This window comes from Bombus bifarius, unplaced genomic scaffold (genome assembly GCF_011952205.1).
Source record: "Bombus bifarius isolate JDL3187 unplaced genomic scaffold, Bbif_JDL3187 scf7180000008206, whole genome shotgun sequence".
In the NCBI taxonomy this organism is placed as follows: Eukaryota; Metazoa; Arthropoda; class Insecta; order Hymenoptera; family Apidae; genus Bombus; species Bombus bifarius.
The window spans coordinates 201,351-222,017 of record NW_022884510.1 but is presented as its reverse complement, the minus strand read 5'-3'; the positions used below and the strand labels follow the sequence as shown (position 1 = coordinate 222,017).

The 20,667-nt window shown below is 32.0% G+C and overlaps 3 protein-coding genes and 1 long non-coding RNA gene across 8 annotated transcripts; 3 read left to right on the top strand and 1 right to left on the bottom strand.

Moving 5' to 3' along the window:
• Positions 1–763: 763 nt before the first annotated feature.
• Positions 764–2,923, top strand: LOC117210597 (E3 ubiquitin-protein transferase MAEA). Its single transcript, XM_033453764.1, has 5 exons — positions 764–1,070; positions 1,277–1,679; positions 1,754–2,066; positions 2,146–2,455; positions 2,526–2,923. The coding sequence occupies exons 1-5, from the start codon at positions 1,032–1,034 to the stop codon at positions 2,625–2,627; spliced, it is 1,167 nt and encodes a 388-aa protein (XP_033309655.1). The 5' UTR covers positions 764–1,031; the 3' UTR covers positions 2,628–2,923.
• Positions 2,924–5,625: 2,702 nt separating this feature from the next.
• LOC117210594 (NADPH-dependent diflavin oxidoreductase 1) lies at positions 5,626–12,932 on the bottom strand. 3 transcript variants are annotated; one of them, XM_033453755.1, is made up of 12 exons: positions 12,797–12,932; positions 11,149–12,612; positions 10,982–11,061; positions 8,195–8,315; positions 8,021–8,102; positions 7,792–7,931; positions 7,460–7,605; positions 7,177–7,262; positions 6,944–7,090; positions 6,559–6,867; positions 6,275–6,477; positions 5,626–6,183 (listed from the first exon to the last, which is right to left on the bottom strand). In XM_033453755.1, exons 1-12 carry the CDS (start codon positions 12,874–12,876, stop codon positions 6,048–6,050), a joined length of 2,994 nt encoding a protein of 997 aa, XP_033309646.1. In that variant the 5' UTR covers positions 12,877–12,932; the 3' UTR covers positions 5,626–6,047. The 3 variants fall into 3 exon arrangements, with proteins under 3 accessions (XP_033309646.1, XP_033309644.1, XP_033309645.1); XM_033453753.1 differs by lacking the exons at positions 10,982–11,061; positions 11,149–12,612; positions 12,797–12,932 and adding exons at positions 8,612–8,659; positions 9,870–10,350 and having other exon boundaries at positions 5,877–6,183; XM_033453754.1 differs by lacking the exons at positions 10,982–11,061; positions 11,149–12,612; positions 12,797–12,932 and adding an exon at positions 9,870–10,350 and having other exon boundaries at positions 5,877–6,183.
• Positions 9,665–10,687, top strand: LOC117210595. Its single transcript, XR_004488126.1, has 2 exons — positions 9,665–9,776; positions 10,344–10,687. It is a non-coding gene; the product is annotated as an uncharacterized LOC117210595 (long non-coding RNA).
• On the top strand, positions 12,894–19,184 carry LOC117210593 (ubiquitin thioesterase trabid). 3 transcript variants are annotated; one of them, XM_033453751.1, is made up of 9 exons: positions 12,894–13,023; positions 13,996–14,142; positions 14,613–15,648; positions 15,769–16,050; positions 16,249–16,450; positions 16,576–16,853; positions 16,922–17,151; positions 17,226–17,661; positions 17,756–19,184. In XM_033453751.1, exons 3-9 carry the CDS (start codon positions 14,936–14,938, stop codon positions 17,832–17,834), a joined length of 2,220 nt encoding a protein of 739 aa, XP_033309642.1. In that variant the 5' UTR covers positions 12,894–13,023; positions 13,996–14,142; positions 14,613–14,935; the 3' UTR covers positions 17,835–19,184. The 3 variants fall into 3 exon arrangements, 2 of the variants coding, with proteins under 2 accessions (XP_033309642.1, XP_033309643.1); XR_004488125.1 differs by lacking the exon at positions 12,894–13,023 and having other exon boundaries at positions 13,727–14,142; positions 17,756–18,641; positions 18,732–19,184; XM_033453752.1 differs by lacking the exon at positions 12,894–13,023 and having other exon boundaries at positions 13,727–14,250.
• Positions 19,185–20,667: the final 1,483 nt, after the last annotated feature.

The following is a 20,667-nucleotide window of genomic DNA, read 5'->3' as shown; positions in this document are numbered from 1 at the left end:
ATCACAGATGAAAAATGTGTTGATTTTATATTTATAAGCGGAATTAGTTTTGTTACAGGGCCATTAGCTTCTTCATCCTGATATCATGCATTTGAATTATTTAATGTTTACGAGAAATTTATACGCTTTTGTAATGGAAAGAATCCATAAAAATTTTCTATTTAATTAGCATTTAAAGTTAAAAAGTATGGAAATAACATGTTAATATTAGCGAATAATCGAAATAAATTTTTTTTATGAGGGATGCACATGTGATTGTTTAAGATTACGATTATTTAACTGAAACCGGAGATAGTAATAAAGAATTTTTCAAAAGCTCACCTTTGTATAAAATCTTGTACACTTTGCGAGGGAAAAGCTGCACATCACATTTCCAAAACATTCAATTACGCGTACGTTGTTAGCATTTTCTATTCAGTTACGTTGCACTCGGGTTACACGTTCAAATTTCGCGATTGGTCAAAACCAAAAATTAATCCGCTCCAGTGACCAATCAAAAACGCCAAGAATCATTGGCAAGAATAAGATATAATACATACGTTAAATAAGATTATTAACGTAAAGATAAATGGCAAGATCTTTTGCACTGGTATTACGGGTACCGTAATTTCCTTCGCCGCTATAAAAAATCGCAAAATAAATTCTACTTTGATAGAAACAACAATAAATTCTTTAATTGGTAACAAATAGTTGAGTCAGGTTCAGTCACATGATTTAGTCTGAGGATCATCCCTTATTTCTATCGTTAATAGAGCCATCTATTGTAACGTTATAATACTAACGTTTTTATCATGCGTAAACAAAATGATAATTATCTCTATTAAAATAGAGCAAGAGCTTTCACCATTCTTGAAAATAGTAGAGTGTCAAATTAGTTGTATTCATCATTCTGTGCTTATATCCGCAATTTGTACAAAAAGAGATGAATAACTATGATACATAATAGTAAAGTGTATTAGCTCTGACATAATAAATATAATTTTCTTCCAATTTTTAAGTATAACATTTCGCGTTGTTTGAGCATAACCAATATGTCAGACGTTAAAAGCCTCGAATACCCAACGTTAAAGGTACTTAATACTTTTGTAATTGTGTTATGATCTTTTTGTTCATCTACATAAATTCCTTAGAAACGTTCGAGATCTTTGACAGTTCTTTATCATTTACGAGACTTGCGCTATTTTGTACTAACTTCATGAGCTTTATTATATTTAAATTTACGGAGATCCTGTTACCATTTATATTAATAAATTAATGCGCAATATCGTGTTCTTAGGTTCCTTATGAACTCCTCAACAAAAAATTTCGGTTAGCACAAAAGGTCATAGATAGGGAAGCTTCATACGTACAAACAGCAGCTAATGAATTAATAAAGGATAATAAAACCTCTGTTCCTGCTGGGGAGATGAGCCTATTATTAGGTGGAGTTGTGGAGAAACTTCAAACCTTAAAGAGAAAGGCGCACGAATCTATTACAGAAGAGTTGCAAGCAAGCATGGTTTGCAAAAGACGTCTAGAACATTTAAAAGAACACGCCAATACCGCACCGAGTGTTGTGAATCAGTGGCGGAGACAAAGGCTTGATAGAATGCTGATAGAATATTTCCTTCGGAAAGGCTATTATACAACTGCAACTAAATTAGCAGATAGTAGCGAGCTTAGAGATTTAACAAACATAGGTATGTTCGATATTAACGCTACTCAGTATTTTGTGAATATGAATAATATTGTTTGTTTCGTTTCATATTTTTAGATGTTTTTATGGTATCCAGGGAAGTAGAAACGTCTTTAGCAAATCATGAAACTGCAAGGTGTGTTGGATGGTGCTATGACAATCGATCTAAGTTAAGGAAATTAGGAAGTACTATGGAATTTAATTTACGCGTGCAAGAGTTTATAGAGTTAGTAAGGCAGGATAGGAGGCTTGATGCTGTCAAGCATGCTAGAAAATGTTTTACCAATTATGATGATTACCAATTGCAAGAAATTCAATGCTGTATGGGACAATTAGCATTTCCAGCAAATACGTCTCTTAGTCCATATAAAGATTTGTTAGATGAAAAGAGGTAAGTATATTTATTAAGTTATATGTTATTAATTCTTATAATATATGGCATGTATATTTATAAAATATAATATTTACAGATGGGATAGATTAATTGAGCAATTCAGGCATGAAAATTATAGACTTTTCCAATTAGCAACTCAAAGTGTTTTTACAGTAGCATTACAGGCAGGTTTATCGGCATTAAAAACACCTCAATGTTATAGTGCAAACAAAGAAGGGAGAAATCCAAATTGTCCAGTATGCAATGAAGCTCTTAACGAATTAGCTGTTCCATTGCCTTTTGCTCATTGTTCACAGTCTAGACTTGTCTGTAGTATTAGTGGAAAACCATTAAATGAATATAATCAACCAATGATGATGCCAAATGGATATGTATATGGAGAACAAGTAGATAAGCTTGTTTCTTATAAAACATAATTATTAATTTACTAAATTAACTTACTATATTTTATTTTAGGCATTGGAAAAGATGGCTCAAGAAAACAATGGTACTGTAATTTGTCCAAAAACCAAAGAAGTGTTTCCGTATAAAAAGATAGAAAAAGTGTATGTTATGTAAAAATTACTGACTCAAACACACAATTTGTATTATATACAATGCATCTTTCATATTCTAACTTGGAATATTTACTGTTTAATACTGTATACCGATATTAACAAAGGGAATAACTTCTATTTTTAAGGAAATATTTTTTTGCAAATTAATTAATTTGTGATCATCTACTAGAATAAAATGTGATACATATGAATAATGTGTGTTATGGAAAACGTTCTAATTTTTCGATATAAAAAGATATAAAAATTACTATGATAATGTAAGTGGTTATTAAACATGAAATCAGATTTTTGTCCTTACTCATTTATTTAACATCATTTCTACAATAAATTGAACAATTAAAACAATTCCATAAATCTACGTTTCAAGACGCATTTTTTGTAATGTTTGAACTTTGTAAGTATATTACAGTGATTCGTATTTATATTTATACTTTGCATGCCCAAAAATTTTACCATAATAATGGTAAGATTTGTGTTGTAACATTGATGTATTCTGGCTCCTACTTTGCTATACAATTTTTTGTTGTTTCTTTTTCATGTAAAAAACAGATGTACCACCATTCAAATACTTTTTAAAGTGAATAATTGTATTGTATATGTCAACGAAGAAAGTCTAATCTACCTAATGATATGCATTAAGCAATTTTAGATGACATATGTCCACAAGTTAATTGATATAAAAATATCCTTTCTACGCTCTACCAGCTTTAAGTTCAATGATTTTCCAATCATTGGTTTTATTGAATTTTATCTATAATTTATTGTCTGAATTGCTTTATGCAGAGGATTGTCCTTCTAGGAATTCGGATTCTATATTTTAGAATAAAATTTGTGGTCAACCTGGGGTACAATATTTGAGGTAATTTATGGTTTACCATTAGCAAGATTTGTTTATATATATATATATATATATATATATATATGGTTCTGATAATTTAGCTGAGCATAATTTGAAAGTGTATAGGAATATTAGTTATAATTGTATGTGTGAATTGATAGAAATAGAGCATAAACAGTATTATAAACAGTAAAACGGTATAGCTTACGAGATGATGTATACAATAAAAATGCAGATTTATAATTGCCACATGTTATTACATGTAGAAGCACTTAGACAGTATTTACAGATTTTACTAACTGTACCAAGACAGAAGTTCATACTTAATGATGTATACTTTTCTCTCTCTTTTTTCTTTTTTTTTTTTTTTTGTTATAGTGAAAATAACATGTGTACACATATGTACATATGAGTTAATACATGTAATAAAATCTATTAAAAGTAACTATATTTTTAATTTTGTCAAATAATAACTTCACATTTATTATAAATAAGGATAAGCAATAAATAATAAAATAGTACACATTATAAAGTAATAATAAGAGAACGCGTCTTTCCACTCAATGTAAAATATGCGGCACTTCGTTTAGATGTAAACAAATAGTAGGTCATGTCATAAGTAATATCGTTTCTTATCTTACTTTAGATAAACTTACGTATCATGTTTCGCTGACATGTTTTTATAGGAACTTCTCCCTTTGTTTTTCTCTAATTATTGAAACAATTAGATCGGTATTTTTCACATTAAAGGAAGTTATAAGATGAGTGTCAGCGAAAACTATTTGCAGCATTACATACTATACAAACTTAAAGAAGGCAGTGCAACTAAGGATACTGTTAAAAATGTTTGTAAAGTATACGGTGAACACGTTTTAAATCTGAGAAAATGTCAAAAAATGGTTTCCGAAATTTCCGTATGACGTTTTTGAATTTTCTAATGAACACAGGTCCGGCCGAAGTGTAACGTTCGATGTCGACGCATTAAAGGCTGTGATTGAAGTAGAATCTTCTTAGACTGCTAAGGAAAAAGTAGGTAAATGCATACATGGATGATTAAAAGTAAACGGAAGTATTAATTTTACTCATTGAAAGTTCGTGTCAAAACGCGGCGTTACTTATGCTATGACCTATTTCTTTTTTTCGTAAGTATATGAAATAAATATTATATTAGAGTCTTAGTAAACTTGTTAGACATTATGATATTTCAATTTTACATATTACCTTAGCCTTCTTTTTAATATACAATATGTTGATTGAACAGAAAGCATAGCAAACACATGATATTACATTATAACATGGTAAACATATAGAAATATGTCTAAATGAAAAAAGAGTAATAATTAGAAATACAAAACAAAGTAAATGAAACAAACACATATTATTGTCTTGAATTTTATCGAGATTAACATTAATCATATCATTTCCAAATTACTTCCGTTTTGTAGAACATTTTGAATTATTTGAAAAGACAAACACTAATTATCTAATATTTTAATAAAAAAAGAGTTGATATATAAAACTAATACTAAAATCATACAAAACACAAAATGTGTTTGTAATACAAATATACTTACAAATGTACCTTGTAATAACAAACGGTAAAGATATATTATAAAAAAAACCTATTACTGAAAATCAGAATACAAACATACAAAATATAATAAAACAATTGAAAATGGATGATTAAAAATTATGAAAAGCTACCCTGTGCAAAATATTTATGTACCTTGGAAAAAATATTTGAATATGCTCTTATATGCACATGTGTGTGTTTCAACATGGTAAATATTTTTAATTGTTCGCTATAATCAGCACATTACTAAACATTTAACAAAGAAGAAAATCATTTTCCATTTTAACATCTTTGTTTTCTAAATAGGATACAGCTCAGTCCTAAATTTTGTTAAATTGTCAGTATGAAAAGTTTACAAACCACAGTCTTATTATAAATTTGGTCTATGTAAATAACAATTATTAATTGTACAGATCTTTTATGTGCTTATTTTAGCGGCTTCGAGTAAACTGATGCATGTGAAAAACTTAATAATATATGGATATTAAGGCTTATTGGTCCAATTTAGTATTAATAGTTGCATTAGGGCAGTGATTAAATATTAATCTCACAACTATGAACTTGATGTAATAACAGAGATCTCTATCATTTTTTTTTTTTTTCAGATTTTAAATATTCCATTATGAAATATTTGTTCTCAACAATACAAATTCGATTCTTTGAGGTATTGTTTAATGTTTGTATTTGTTTTTCTTTTTTTTTTTTTTTATATTGTAACAAAAAGATTCATAGCATTTTAAAGAAGTACGAGACAAACAAATAAAAATTATTAACATTTTACTTTGCCAGATCATCTTATAACATCAAAATTTTCAGCTTCATCATTAAGTGCAGAGAAATCTATTAAATTCGTTTAATATCATAAATAGAGTAATGTCAAAATTAAATTGAACTTTATATTGATGAACTTTCATCTTATTCTTTTCCTTGCGCTCATCTTCTTTTGATTTTCCTATCAAGTGAATGTCTTTAAACATGGATTAATATTTTATTATTGAATGTTGTATGCATTAAGATAATTCAAATGATATATTTGCTACCAAGATGGGCATAACCATAGAAAATAATATTCCAGTAAAGAGCCCTGTGATTAATGATGCTGCCCCAAACATACCAGCTGTTGCCATATATTCAGAATCTACCATTCTAAAATAAAAATTCGCTCTCTAATATGTTTCAATATTAAAAATAAAAAAAAAGGAAAAGATTTTATTTTTTCTTATCGTATAAATCTCACCTCGGACAATACATCATGGATAAAGAGGAAAAATAGCCACTACTTATTCCCATTGTAACAGCGATTAGAAAATAAATCCAGTCATTACTAATGTACACTGGTAATATTCTTGAAACACCACTTGGTTTGTAATTACAGAATAAAAACAATGGTATATAGAAAACACGTAAAAGAACTGGTATTATTAAGTACTTTTTACTAGGCTGCAAAGAAAAAAGATAATGATTTAAAAATTAGTTTCTGCATTTATTACTTAACGGATTTCGATTAAAAAATTTACTCACCCACTGAACCAACGATGCGATTGAACTGCCAATGAGAGCAGTGACGTTGAACGTGAGAAAACACATAACAGTACTGTAATAATTTGATGAAACTATAAAATTAGGATCCGAACGAACTATGTCAGATTGAACAGATGGAAATAGAGAAAGAGTTACGAAAAATATGAAAAATGTGTTGAAGCACTGAGGAAAACATTGTTTAAATATTTTCCAGTATGGCGGTGTGTTATGTTTGTCTCTTGCATTATTTTCTAATTGCCTTTTATTTATTCCTTTCTGATGTAATAATTCGCGGTATCGGTAAAATCTCTACAATCAATAACAATTCATGTAAAACATTATACTTAATCTATAATAAAATTGATAAGAAAATTGTAAATCTTACATTTATCGGTAGTGCAAAATAAGTATCAAAGCATGCAAGAAGAATAAACAGAGCAGTTATAAAGTAATATATTGCCGCAGTCCGAGGATTTGGTGCCATATACTGAGCAAGAAAGTTAATCATCGCTGTAAATGTTCCACTTATATTCTGAAAGTAACATAAGAGTAATATAGTTGAACATGTACATATTACATGAAGTTTTATATCACAAAACTGTACAAGTCGGTGTTTACCGAGCCTAAGATAACAGCTCCTGTGTACTTTGTTGGTAACTTTGCCACCATACCAAACACAGAGTTTTGGTAAATTCCATTAGCAGCTGAAAGGTGTTTCATAAACAAAAATTAGTACTATGTGGATGTGAATGTTCTTAGAAAGTACATTTGACACTAAGTAAAAAAGTGGATTATAATTTAAAATCAATGTACTCTCTAATTGCAAAATATAAATATAATTTATTTAAAACACATAAATGACTGTTATTTTGGAATTTCTGCAAAAATAATTTTATCTTACTGTTTAATATAATAACAGAAATCATGGTAATCCAGAAAAAGACACCTGGCCAACCAGAGCTATCAGTCATTGCCAAAATAACGGTACATACAAATATTAAAACTTGTATGAAGATGCCCCATACTATACGTGTTGTCAAATTGCCACTAAAAGAATTAAAAAATTGTCTTTAAATACAGATACTTGATTCTTATTAAGTATCTGTAGATTATCACATGATGATAAAGACTATCATATACAATGAAAGTGCTCTAGAGAATATGTTTTTCAGAAATATTAAAAGATAACACGTATATAAGACATTAATTTGAAATTATACAGAATATACACACCCAAATTGCATAAATACATTTAACCAATTAAATAGTAGATTTGGTATTTGTGCTGCAAATCCTAAGTATGCAAGAAAATTTGTGGCATAGTTTGATTGAATTCCTGTATACTCTTCAGATAATTTGTAATTAACAAAATACTAGAAGAATAATAAATTTCATTAAAAATGTATAACCTATGTAAAATTAGTGATAAAAAAGTTAAAAAATATGCTTTAAAGAGTCATACATTTTTTGCTGTTATGAACATATTCCATGGCATTAAGACACCAATTCCATGTAGTACCATTATGCAGAATACTATGTTTAATCTAAAATTACATAAATAAGCTATTAGAATTAAAATTTTTAGTAAATTATAATAAATAGCATTGAAAGTATGACATCTTATTTATATACATACCTATCTTTAGGAGGATTTAATTCAAGGTCTGCTTGATCCATTGTAACTCCTCTAAAATTTAATTCATCGTCAGGTCTGCCTGTACCTTCCCAACCAGGAGAAAGACGAACAGGCTCAGTGCCTACAATAAAAGATCTAGTTTCACAATATGATTTGGGCAACACATATACATACAAATTTAATGATACTGCAGTTAAAGCTATCTTTAGAACACTTTACTAATGCTCCAATTTAAAGCAATTTATTAATTTAGCGATCATGATACAAACACTTGATATGTACATTACACACTCATATGATTTTATATTTGTATCTTAGATTTATATAGCACAGAGGATAAAAAGAATATATCACAGCACTAATCTTAATCGCATAAATATTATGTTTATATTTTGCAAAAAATAAAATATTATTTACCAGCTGGTACACGATCTTTAAAAGTGTTATAAGAAGATTTAATATAACCTGGGAACATTGATATAAAGTTTATTTTACTTGTATTCCATATCTGCTTAAATTATACCCCTCTATAACATACATAAGATCATGCTATAAGCACACTATAGGATAGCAGAAAATGCCACAAAATTATGGAATTGAATAGCTAATTTAAACATATCAGGCACATGGTATCAATTATTAAGATATAATTATAATATTAATTGATTAACCGATGATAATTATGATAATAACACAATATATATATATATATATATATATATGTATGTATATATACATACATACATACATACATACATACAGACACATGTTATTTTATAATATTCATAACATATTCATTTCTGTTTCTTGGATCTAAGATATATTCATATTTAGTTCACATCAACTCTGTGTCAGCAAAAAAATAATGTTCTATATAAAACATGACACCTTTGTACATATAATATGCATACAATATACTTCTTCCATAATGAAATTCTAATAATATATATTTTAAAGCATCGTAAAATTTATTGTAGAGAATTATTTAGAACATAGGAATTTGTATTATTTCATTTCACTCATCTTAATATGCATGTACAAAGTTTTGTTTACGATAGAAAGATAATTAGGAAGTAACATGCTTTTATGTTTATTTTCAGTCACTTTTCCTAAATTTTTTTTTTTTCAAAGTTAGTTATCTATGCAAAGCACAATAGTAAAAAAGTCAAAAGCTAAAGATAACTAGATAATATTTTAAGATGAAATTTTAACAGAAAATCACATATAAACTTCAGATGCTATATATATTTAGAAAAATGAACGTTTTTGTATTACTCTCTTAATAAAATTGATAAATTAAATTAAACATATCAGTTAAATATGTAAAAGAATAAAAAAGATACAGTATCAAATGATTCTAATGTAATCGTCATATAACAATATTCGATAATAATTAATATTTAAACATATATAACATGTAAAAATAATACTTAACATTTCATAATATACTGCTCTTTTTAAGAATGAATCTAAAATCACAGTGAATTTTATGAATCTTCACCGGTGAGAGACCGGTTTGGTGGAATATTTGCGATAAAAATAAAAAGAAAGGAAGGTGCACGTTTGTAAGTAGGGTAAAGCTGTAAGTATTCAAAATATAGTAGTAAGGCTGAAACGATTAACGTTTGAAAGTATGGAGAAAGACGATGCGATAAAGAAGGGCATTAGTATATACCTTTCGCGGGCACAATGCGTGTTCCATTCGAATCTTTTAACAAAGTTTGTTCCTCGGGGCCCACACTAAATTCCTTCTTCGTGTAACTACCCGCCATTTTTTCACAGTTTGTAAGATTAAGTCAAATTAAGAGCTGTTGCAATATTGAGGGTTAATATACTTCACGTGTTAGTGAAGGGTGTTAGGGTGGAGATGAATCTGCGATAATTGTTTCGTCTGAATACAGTTTCGTTTTTGCCAGGTAGACGGATATTCAGAATTCAAATAATCATTGGAAAACTTGAATTACGAGAAAGTATTTAATTGACATTTGCAGAGTTCTCCCAATTTCTGTGGAATTCCGTGTCTGGCGAAAATACTTTACGAGTTTAGTGTCGGGATCACTGCATATTCGATAGTTAAGGCTTCAAAGTTATGAATAGAACTGCTCCCCAATGTGCAAGACATACCATCTTTCTGCTTTATTTTTTATAGGTTAAGATAAGATAGGGGTTAGAGTTCGTCGAGCGAGCTCCACGCTGCGCGGAGATTCAGGAATAACCACGAACTAGTTCAAGATATTGTGATACGCGCGCACATCTATAATATTCAAATCAACAAACAGAAAAAATCTAACATGATGGACGCAATTGGCAAGACTAATGTAAGACAATTAGTTCTCCTTGACTGATACATGTACATTATTGTACATATTTATATCGGTATTTCATTGGATAATTTTGTATGTGAGATACCTCTTTTTCTTAAATATTGCTGATCTATTCTATATCCAAAATTAAAAAGTTTTTATATTTACATGAATAAAAAGGAACAAAATGGTATTGAAAAACATAGTTCCCATTTTACATATCCAAACATAAAGTTATAAAGTTTTATTTTTAAATGCTTTCGATACATACTATCGCATTCTTGTATGTGTAATTTTTAAAATTGGCAGCCATGACTAATTTTTTTTTAAATCTTTTATTAACCCCAAGTTTCAACTTGATACCGAGCTTCATTTTCTAAACGTTTAACAAAATTTTCTGCTTCTTCTTCAGTTGATCTTGTCATTTGTTTGATTAAATCAACAAATTCTTCACGAACACAATTTGGCATATTTTTAGAATTACCTGCTAGGTAAATGTTACCATTTCTGTTAAGAAATTCCCAACAAAGTTGCTTTTGACTATGTATAACATGTTGTACATATCTAAAATGTTAACAAAAATTTAGTTACATAAGATGCAAGTGGCACATTTAAGTGAATAATTTACATATTTAAGGAGTATTTACTTACATTTTATGCTCTTGATCTCGGGAAAACGCACAGAATAAATTTAAACCTTTTTGCAGCGACAAATATTCAAAATCATCTTTACAATGGTAATCTTTTTTCTTGTTTCTACAGCCAAAAAAGAGGACACAATCATTTAAATTATCATCCAATGCACATTTATCTAATATAGCCGAACGAAACGGTGCAATTCCTGTTCCAGGGCCGATGAATATCATTGGCTTATTGTACTCAAATTTAAATGTTCCTTTCTGTATCCAAAATATTATCTTGTCTTCCTTTTTCAAACTCGCCAACCAATTAGAACACAGTCCATATCTTGGCTCTAGTAGTTTTGTTTTATACTTTACTACTGCTACTAAGAGATGAATTTCATTTTCAGTAATCCTTAAACTTGAAGCTATGCTAAATGCACGAGGCTTTATAGGAGACATAATTTCAAATAATAATTTTACATTTAATTTACTAGTTGTATGTGGAAAGTCTGCTAGTAACTCTAAAATAGTTCTTCTTGGCCTATTGATGTAATTATATAGTTCTTCTTGACCACTTGCTGTTGTAAATTCATCTAACTTGCCCTTCTCTAATTCATTTTCACTGATAAGAGATAACAGTTGCATCGTAGATCTGCGTGGCTTAAAGCTCAAATCCCAATACTGCTCTACAATTTGGTATAAAGTTAGAATTTGTTTTAGAACATTAGGTACTTTAATTTCTTTTTCAGTTACTTGAATTAACATATCCGGATTTAATTGCACATTATTGTCATTTAATATATTAAAAAATTTTTCAATTTGTTTTTGAGAATTCTTGGGTCTAACATACACTATGTCTCCAGGTTGGTAATTAATGTTATCTGATCTAAATTTAATTAATCTAACATCCTGAAAATGATCTTGTGCAGTAGTTCTTATATTTTCAATTATTGTACCCACTTTCACTTCATTATTTGTAAATACTTCTTTCATGAAAATATCATGAACTGAACAATATTCATTATTCATGGAATTTCTGTCTCTTTCTGATATATGAAATCTCTCAATTATGTTATTTTTATTATTAATCAAATCTATTATGGAAATATTAAATGTATCGCCAACTTTCATCCACATTTCTTCTAGCCAAGAATCAACAACAGCATCAATTCCTAAATCATGTTGATCATCTGCTAGCCCAATAGGTAACAGTTCCTTTGCACCTAGTTGCATTAATCTTCTGTTTAACTTTTTTGCTGCGAAATTAAATTTTTGATAGGAACTGTCACCTAAGCCTAATATTCCATACTTTACATTAGAAAGCAATGTTGTTGGGAGATTTTTTCGTAATAGAAGTCTCCAGAATTGCCTCATATTATTAGGAGGATCTCCTTGGCCTGTGGTTGCGACCACAAACACTATCATTTTTTCTGTATCAAGATTTTGAACGTTATAATCATTCATTGCAAAGACATTGCTTTCCAGGCCTTTTCTGAAATAAAATCGAAGAGACTTTTGTAAAAGACATTGTATCCTTAATATTAGCATCAGTAATTATATTATAAAATAACATTGATAAAGTTCTTAATGCTAATTAATGATTTCAAACTTTCTAACTGCGAAACAATATACATATATTTCTATCTATACAATAGAGGGAAGGACAATAACAAAACCTTTTGGCAGTTTTCCAAATTTGTTCAGCCACATCTTGTGCAGTACCTGTCTCACTACCGTACAATATCGTGATTCTCATAATGTTCTTTGTCGTAAAAAAATTTCGAGCGTAAGTCTTTTGATAGAAAAAGAATTGTATCGCGTCACGAGATACCGCTATGTTACCAATTTTCAGCTGTTACACCGTGACGTCATTGGTCGTTTAGCAGACGATATCTGGAGAAACGTAAGTTTCACGAACGGGGTATGTAAACTGTAAAAAGCAAATATAATTGTTTTTTTTCCGTGTTAAATGTATTTCGCATATGGTAATGGTCTTACTTAATCAAATGTCAAGGATAGGTGTCTAGGCTAAGCCCCATTTGGCGCTTAGCCCAGGATATTTATAAATAAAAAATAGCTTCCCGTGTGCATTGCGTGAACGAATGGTTTATTATGACTATTATATACCATAATTATGCCACTCAGCGATTGCTTCTACAATATTTATATCCCGGCGAATTTACATATTTTTATACGTCAGAAGAGTAATAGAACGCTTTGAAATCGGTACAAAATCCAAAAACGAAAGAAAGAAAGAATCGTAGCGCATCTTAAAAACCGGAAGCTGACATGATATTATCAGTATAACCATAATAGAAAATATTCAGAACTATTTGTGATATTTTACGAGGAAATTATTCGCGTACATGTGTTAATTACCTTCGCGAATGGGTTAATTTGAGAGAAATGAACGGGTTGTGGTTAGAATGCCCGTGGATGAACCGCGTGACGTAACTACGTGAAATGTCGAGTTTTTGCAGATGAAGTGACGTTGGTAGTACTGACATCTGTTTGCGAATGATTGTCAAAACCTATTTTCTCAACGAAGTCCGCAGTTTTGCATGCCAGTATCGTAGGAAAACATCATGACTGCGTTCGATTTGTAAAAAGAAAAGAGGCGCAAAGTGCAACCGCGAGAAAGATAGCGCATCTGTTTTGGAGGAGTGAGTGAGTGCAGAGAAAGGTTTCTCGTTTCGTTTCACTCGTCGCGTTTCACCCGTTCGACGAGTGACGTGCCTCGGGTCTTCGTCGGTGGGGAAGAGGATTGTTCTTGGATTTTAGCGCAAATAGAGAAGACGCGGGCTTTCGTCCTCGCGAAAAATTTATCACGCGACTGTGCGTCTTAACCTTTTCTATTGTTTAAATGCAATTAAAGTGGGCTGCTGGCCGCAGTGTGTGATTCCTGCGGATCGACGACTATCCTCACGTCAATTTCGCAGCGATCGACCGATGCATAGTACTTCGATGGAGCTTATTCGCGCGTGACACCAACTTTCGGGACACCAGGCTCGACTTTCGCCAGGTAGCCCCAATTCCGATCTACCACGTGTTATAAGCTTTACTTTGTTCCGGATATTGTATTCATATTTATCCTTGCCGCGACGCTTGCACGACATAAAAGCTCACAGAGGTCAGTCACATTTTAAACCTCGATTACAGTTTACCGCGTTTTGGTTTTGAAATGTTTAGCTTCGCCAACGAATTCAATGTCACGCTTCCCTAGAGACCTTCGTTCGCACACTGTCATTATTCTCATCATATATATTATTTGCATGTGATTAATGTCCATCGAATGTAAATAAAGGAGCTCTTAATGAGTTTTTTCTTACCTTCTATTTTATTTTGCGGATGTGTATCCTTTTGTTAAGGTTACGAAATTATCTTTGTTAATAAAGTTGACAATGCTTGCTTTCGTTTAATGTTATATACATTTGTTTATACACGTCATGTTCTTTTCTTCATTAGTCATACCTTTTCTTTTTTTCTTTGCAGATTTTGGTAGCTGTCTACATTTACGTTACTGTGGCAGCTTTTATTTTCCTACATACGATCAACATGTTTACCACATGACATGAACTTCATTTTATGACAAGTACATAATATCACTAATATTTATGGAAATTATCTTTGCGTCACATTTTATGACACAAAATATGAAAAATTTTATTACATGCAATAACGGTTTAACAAGTATTTAATGTAACTTTTGACACCACATTTATGCTTTATAAATATTTTTAAGTAGTGTATGAACGTCACATTGTCTACGCATTAAAGACAATAATATTCACACAATAAAGGGCCATATAGAGAAAATGAATAGCAGGCTTGAAGAACAGGAGTCAAAATGGACATGTGAATATTGTACATACGAGAATTGGCCTTCATCGTTGAAATGCACAATGTGCAGAGGTGCCAAGCCTTTATTAGGGGAGGATATTTACCGCCTACGAGATCCAAGCCCACAAAGGTCTGGATCAAATGTCGCATCTGGTCCAGTAACTCATTTAAGTCCAACAGATTCTTACAATGTTAGTTGTCAAAATGTACCATTGGGAAAGTGGTCTTGCGCAATGTGTACCTATCTTAATTATCAAAATACCACACGTTGTGTTCAGTGTGGAAATAGGAAACCTACAGGTCTCAATCAGTCGATACACTCGACTGTAGCCTCGAATTTGCACGAACACCTAGCACCTCTTAGGCTAGGAGATCCACCACCAAACTCAGGATCAAATCCTCCTCCAATAAACTTACACCCTGAAAGATATTATAACTTACAAGCAAATTTACATCCCGAGAAATGGTCTTGCCTTGTGTGTACTTATGAAAATTGGCCAAAAGCCACAAAGTGTGTGATGTGTGGTAATCCTAAAGAAAAAGATAGAAGAGACAGAACAGCCAATAACATGGGTGTTATTTTACCAAGCCCAGAAAGAGATCATAGCCAGCGTAACTTACCTTCTCCGCCTCATACACCTTATATTCATCAAACCCAGAGGGATGAGAATTTGGCTGTGGGACGAAGGTAAATTTATTTTTTACATTTGTCGAGAATGATTGACTATTAATCAGAATTTGATTGGTAGAATTAGCGAGATAATAGCGACGAATATTCGAGTTTATTATAAGTTTTCTTATATTGTAGGAATTCACATAGATATCCTGATAGCAGAAATGACAATTTGTCAACTCCTCAATCCCCTAATAATTGTGACTATGAGCGTAGACTAAAACAGTTGAGGCGTCATACTGATTGGTGCTGGTTAAATGCGTGTCTTGGCATTGTGGAAGGTGACAATGCTCCTGTTGAAGCTTATTTGGCAAGTGGTGGTGATCCTGCTCGTCAATTGACGCATTCAGAAGTTCTGCTTCTAAATAGAAGTAGTGCTTTTGATGTTGGACATACCTTAGTACATTTAGCTATTAGGTCTGTGGGAAGTAATTTTTGACAAAGGATTTCTTTATGAAGCTATTTTAGCTTATTTTATATAATTACATGAGTGTATATATTCTTTGGCGATGTTTCAACTTGTTCATTACACGTGTAGAAAAGTAAATCAACTATCATTGAGAAAGACACAGTTTCCAAATTGTTCTTTACACAATTTTATTATACTTTTGACAGATTTCAAAGAGAGGATATACTAGCGACATTATTATCACAAATCGAGGGTTCTGGATCTGGAGTAAAAAGAGTACCAAGTTATGTTGCACCAGATTTGGCTGCTCAAATTCGCAGACATGTCACTAATAGTATCCGGTTACGCAAGGGTTCTTTCCCATGTTATTTTGTCACTGATATAGCTACATTTGCTTTGCCTGCTGAGGTTACTATAACATTATAATTCTTTCTTTGGGATATTATGGGATATTAGAGATATTAGTCCGTTAAAGATCCCTAGATGTAACGTAGGTTATATAAATAATGTTTAAGCAGAAAATTACTTATTAGGTTGAAGATTTACCAAGTATAGTGCAAGAACAGATGTTGGAAGAGTTATTAGATAAAGAAGCTCAGCAACAATTAGAAGGTGGCGGCGGAGAACCACCAGCACTGAATTGGTCTTTAGAAATTACCGAACGTTTAGGAAGTCGTTTACATGCACTTTGGAATAGATCTGCTGGCGATTGTTTATTAGATTCTGCTATGCAAGCTACTTGGGGTGTTTTTGATCGAGATAATGCTTTAAGAAGAGCTCTTGCTGACACTTTACAACAAGCTGGTCAATTGTAAGCAATTCTTACGTCAATTTTTATTATAATATTGTTTTACAACACATCTATTTTTCTTAATTTAGTTTTTATCCTCGATGGAGAGAATACGAAGCGTCTCAAGCATCTAGAATGTTGGATTTTACATTAGAAGAGACTCAATGGCAAGAAGATTGGGAAAGCTTATTAGCAACAGCTGCTCAACCAGGAAGTGCTCTAGAGCAGCTACACGTATTTGCCCTAGCCCATATTTTAAGGCGACCTATTATTGTTTATGGCGTTAAATATGTTAAAAGTTTTAGAGGGGAAGATATAGGTAGGTATTGATCGCGACGAAGGTAACATTATCCATAAGATTTATACATAATTAAATAAAATATTTTCATACAGGTTATGCAAGATTCGAAGGTGTTTATCTTCCACTTTTATGGGAACCTTCATTTTGTATTCGCTCACCTATCGCTTTGGGTTATACACGCGGTCATTTCACGGCTTTAGTTCCCATCGAGCCATACACATCGTCTAGAATACCACCTCTTTCGTCTCATGGTGGTGTAGGCTTGGGTGGCGGTAACGGTCCACTTCAACAGCTGCAAATACAGATGCAGACTACATTCATGCCTTTAATGGACCGAGAACATAAACTCTTACCAATACATTTTTTGAGTCTAGAAGAAGTAGGCCGCGAAGAATCTATTTTAAAGGAGTGGCTGGACGTATGCAGGACCGAAGGTGGTATTCTTGTTGCGCAACAAAAACTACACAAAAGACCCTTATTAGTAGCACAAATGCTAGAAGAATGGCTAAATCATTATCGGAGACTCGCGTGAGTAATTTTATTCCTTTCTTTAAATTTCGTTCGTTCGATTTAGATTTCGGTCTATATATATATAGATGTAAATTAATTTTTGTCGTTACAGTCAAACTAACAACGCACCCTTTTTGAGACCAGCAGTTTTACAAGATTACAGTAGCGATGGAGACACAGAAGATGAATAACAAGGCGGAATGCTTTAAGTTATCGAAGTTCAACCGAGAAGACTTTTTCTATGATTTGCCCAAAACTAATTGTAACGCAAGATCTCAGAGATTCGCAACTTTCTGCTGAATACAGCAGAAAGAAGTGTATGAATGTTATAACACACACACACACACACACACATACGTGCCCCCCCCCACACACACGCGAACACACACACGCGCGAACACACACACACACACACACACACATACAAACATTGGCAATGTATCATTTTTAAATGATCTTTGTACATTAATATCGGTCACTGAACCACTAAACCACTGAACGTCTAAAATTTCATCGATTCGTATTACTTAATTATATCGGATGTTTATTCGTCATTACAAATAGTTGCTGTATTATTTTATTGTTATTTAATCAAGAGACTGCGTAATAAGTAGTTTCGTTGCCAAAGTGCGATTCTGGGTATCAAAGTAGTAAGTTAACAAGTGAAATTTTTGTTACAGCTAATATCGTTTCTGTTAGAGTTAGTTTTTCCTCTTGATAAGTTGACTATTACTGAAAATATGTAATATTAATCTTCACAATATGTTTATAGCTAGAAAGTTATTAAACTGTTGTGTCCCTGACATTAATAAGAGTTCCTTCAACGTGCGGCGACCAAACGAAGGGTCATAACTTACCTTCCAAAACATCAAGTCTACCTTAATCTCCATTCGATTGCACTCATGTTCACGAATAGCGAAGCCTGCATAATGCCGGATATAATCACAGATACACGTCTTAACGTCATTCGATAAACACCAATAGCGTTAAAGTCATCTGTAAGTAATTATATTAACCTGAAGACAGAGTTTTTAGTTTCTGACGCTTATATAATATAATCAGCTTAAGTTTATTTTCATTATTTAAAGGGGAAAATGCAACAGTCAGCATGCCACTTAACATTAGCAATTCCATTGTAATTTCTCTGAGTTTCTTGGAGTTAAGAATTGGTAGTAGGCTGGAAGTTGGAAAGCGATAAAGGTTCGAAATATGTATGGTAGATATTCTTCCGCTTCTGCGTGTCAGTTTCGATAGATCCGGACCCAGTTTCTGATCTCGTTAAACACTTTGAGAGATAAAGATTTGGTTTCTATCTCGATGTTAAAATACGTACGAATAATTGTATGTTTTGGATTTAAAATCCATAAATCCAAAATGGGGTAAAAAGGAAGTCACGTTTAGGTTGTAATTAAGCAGACTCGATGTAGAGAAGATTGATAATTTGTTTCTTGGTTGTTTTGACGAAACGCGTCACATAAATTGTGCAAAATACATCGGTGTTATTATATTTATAAGAAGTAAAGGAACGAAGGATAAAAGGATCTTGTCGTTTGTTAGTTGTACAAAAAAGAGAAAAAAGGAAAAAAAAAGAGGAGGGAGAAAAAGAAAAAAGATATTCGACGAAGAATATACAGTAGATATTTGTAAAGGTCATTGGTCTTTGTCTGATCATACGTGTGAAAGTAGTCGAAGATCGTGGCACGGATCATGTGATTTTTAAAGATAAGTAAACCTAAGGGCGGGAAAAATAATTCTGTAATCGTCTTTCGATCATTTGTTAACTCTGAGCTGTGTTAATATTAATGTAAAAGTGAGACGGCGAAGTCGAATTACAACGACACTTTTGTCCGACTAGAGGCAGAGCGGAGCGTTGTAGTTTTTCCGTGGCCGGTTTCGATATGTGTAAACGTAAACAAAGTACCGATTAGGCTGTACTTTCTTGTGCGCGAACGGAAATTTATGCGCGAACGGAATTTATTTAGAGCGGAAGTACGAGGGAAGTAAGAGAAGAAGGAAACGTAGGAGAAAACGAAGACGAGAATGAAGAATGCGAAGAAGGAAACGAAAGTATAATAAGAGAAGAGCGACATTGTGCGAGTGGATCGATCGAACGGATGGTGTGTAGTCACCACGAACGTAGCAGTAAAATAGAACTTTTATAAAGCAAGGTAAAAAGAAAAAGGCGAATATGAGAAGAGAGAAACAAGTAGTAGTACTATTTAAGTACCAAATTATATGCCTGGCGTGTGTGAGTGTATATGATACACAATTGTATACACTGTATATGTATATGTATAGACGCATATACCGTAATACGAGGTATTCGCGAATGGACAAAGATTTAATGGTAACTAGCTCGGCCAAATAACGAACCCTAATCAAAAAAGTACAAAAAATCGTAAGAGGGAAATGATAACGTTTCTTTATGAAAACGTGTTATTATTACACATGTGGTATCCGCTTAAAGTTTAGTCTCGTTTTTACTAATTCTAACGTAGTCTCTAGTCCTTTTTAGCACCGTCGTTTTTTCTAATCACACGCTCAGCATGTGATTTAATCATCGCGCGATTATCCGAAGGGCAGCATACGAACGTTCGGATAGAAAGAAGAATATTTCACAAGTCAATTGCAAAAAAAGAAAGAAAAAAGAAAAAAAAAATTAGAAGAGGAAGCAAACGTTTAACGAAGTAACACCGTGTCGAATGAGTAACGATTTTGTCGTCTTTGTTGTACTTTTTCTTCCGTTTGTTCTTTATTTTTTTTTTTTTTTTTTCTATTTCCTCTTTCTCATCGCGGTTTCTCATTTGCGCGAATTTAAGCGATAAGAGTGCGCGATTACTTTTGATCTATCTAAGTGAGAAGACATTCTCGTGACACGGCGTTACGTACGGTGGAATTACGATGTAAAAAGGAGATCAACAAGAAGAGAAAAAAAAGACGCTCTGGTGGTATTTTCTTTCCCCTCGTTAACATGTAAGTGTTTTTCGCTCGTGTTGCCAGAATTTACTCTTGGCAGGTGATAAA

Bases quoted from the DNA above. Each gene is read 5' to 3' on its own strand.
- LOC117210593 (XM_033453751.1), top strand. From the start codon at position 14,936: ATGAATAGCAGGCTTGAAGAACAGGAGTCAAAATGGACATGTGAATAT. The intron at 15,649-15,768 runs GTAAATTTATTT...CTTATATTGTAG, and splicing joins AATTTGGCTGTGGGACGAAG to GAATTCACATAGATATCCTG. The intron at 16,051-16,248 runs GTCTGTGGGAAG...TACTTTTGACAG, and splicing joins TTAGTACATTTAGCTATTAG to ATTTCAAAGAGAGGATATAC.
- LOC117210597 (XM_033453764.1), top strand. From the start codon at position 1,032: ATGTCAGACGTTAAAAGCCTCGAATACCCAACGTTAAAG. The intron at 1,071-1,276 runs GTACTTAATACT...TCGTGTTCTTAG, and splicing joins TCGAATACCCAACGTTAAAG to GTTCCTTATGAACTCCTCAA. The intron at 1,680-1,753 runs GTATGTTCGATA...TCATATTTTTAG, and splicing joins TAGAGATTTAACAAACATAG to ATGTTTTTATGGTATCCAGG.
- LOC117210594 (XM_033453755.1), bottom strand. From the start codon at position 12,876: ATGAGAATCACGATATTGTACGGTAGTGAGACAGGTACTGCACAAGAT. The intron at 8,103-8,194 runs GTATGTATATAA...ATGTAATTTTAG, and splicing joins TTAAATCCTCCTAAAGATAG to ATTAAACATAGTATTCTGCA. The intron at 6,868-6,943 runs GTAAGATTTACA...TATTGATTGTAG, and splicing joins ATTTTGCACTACCGATAAAT to AGATTTTACCGATACCGCGA.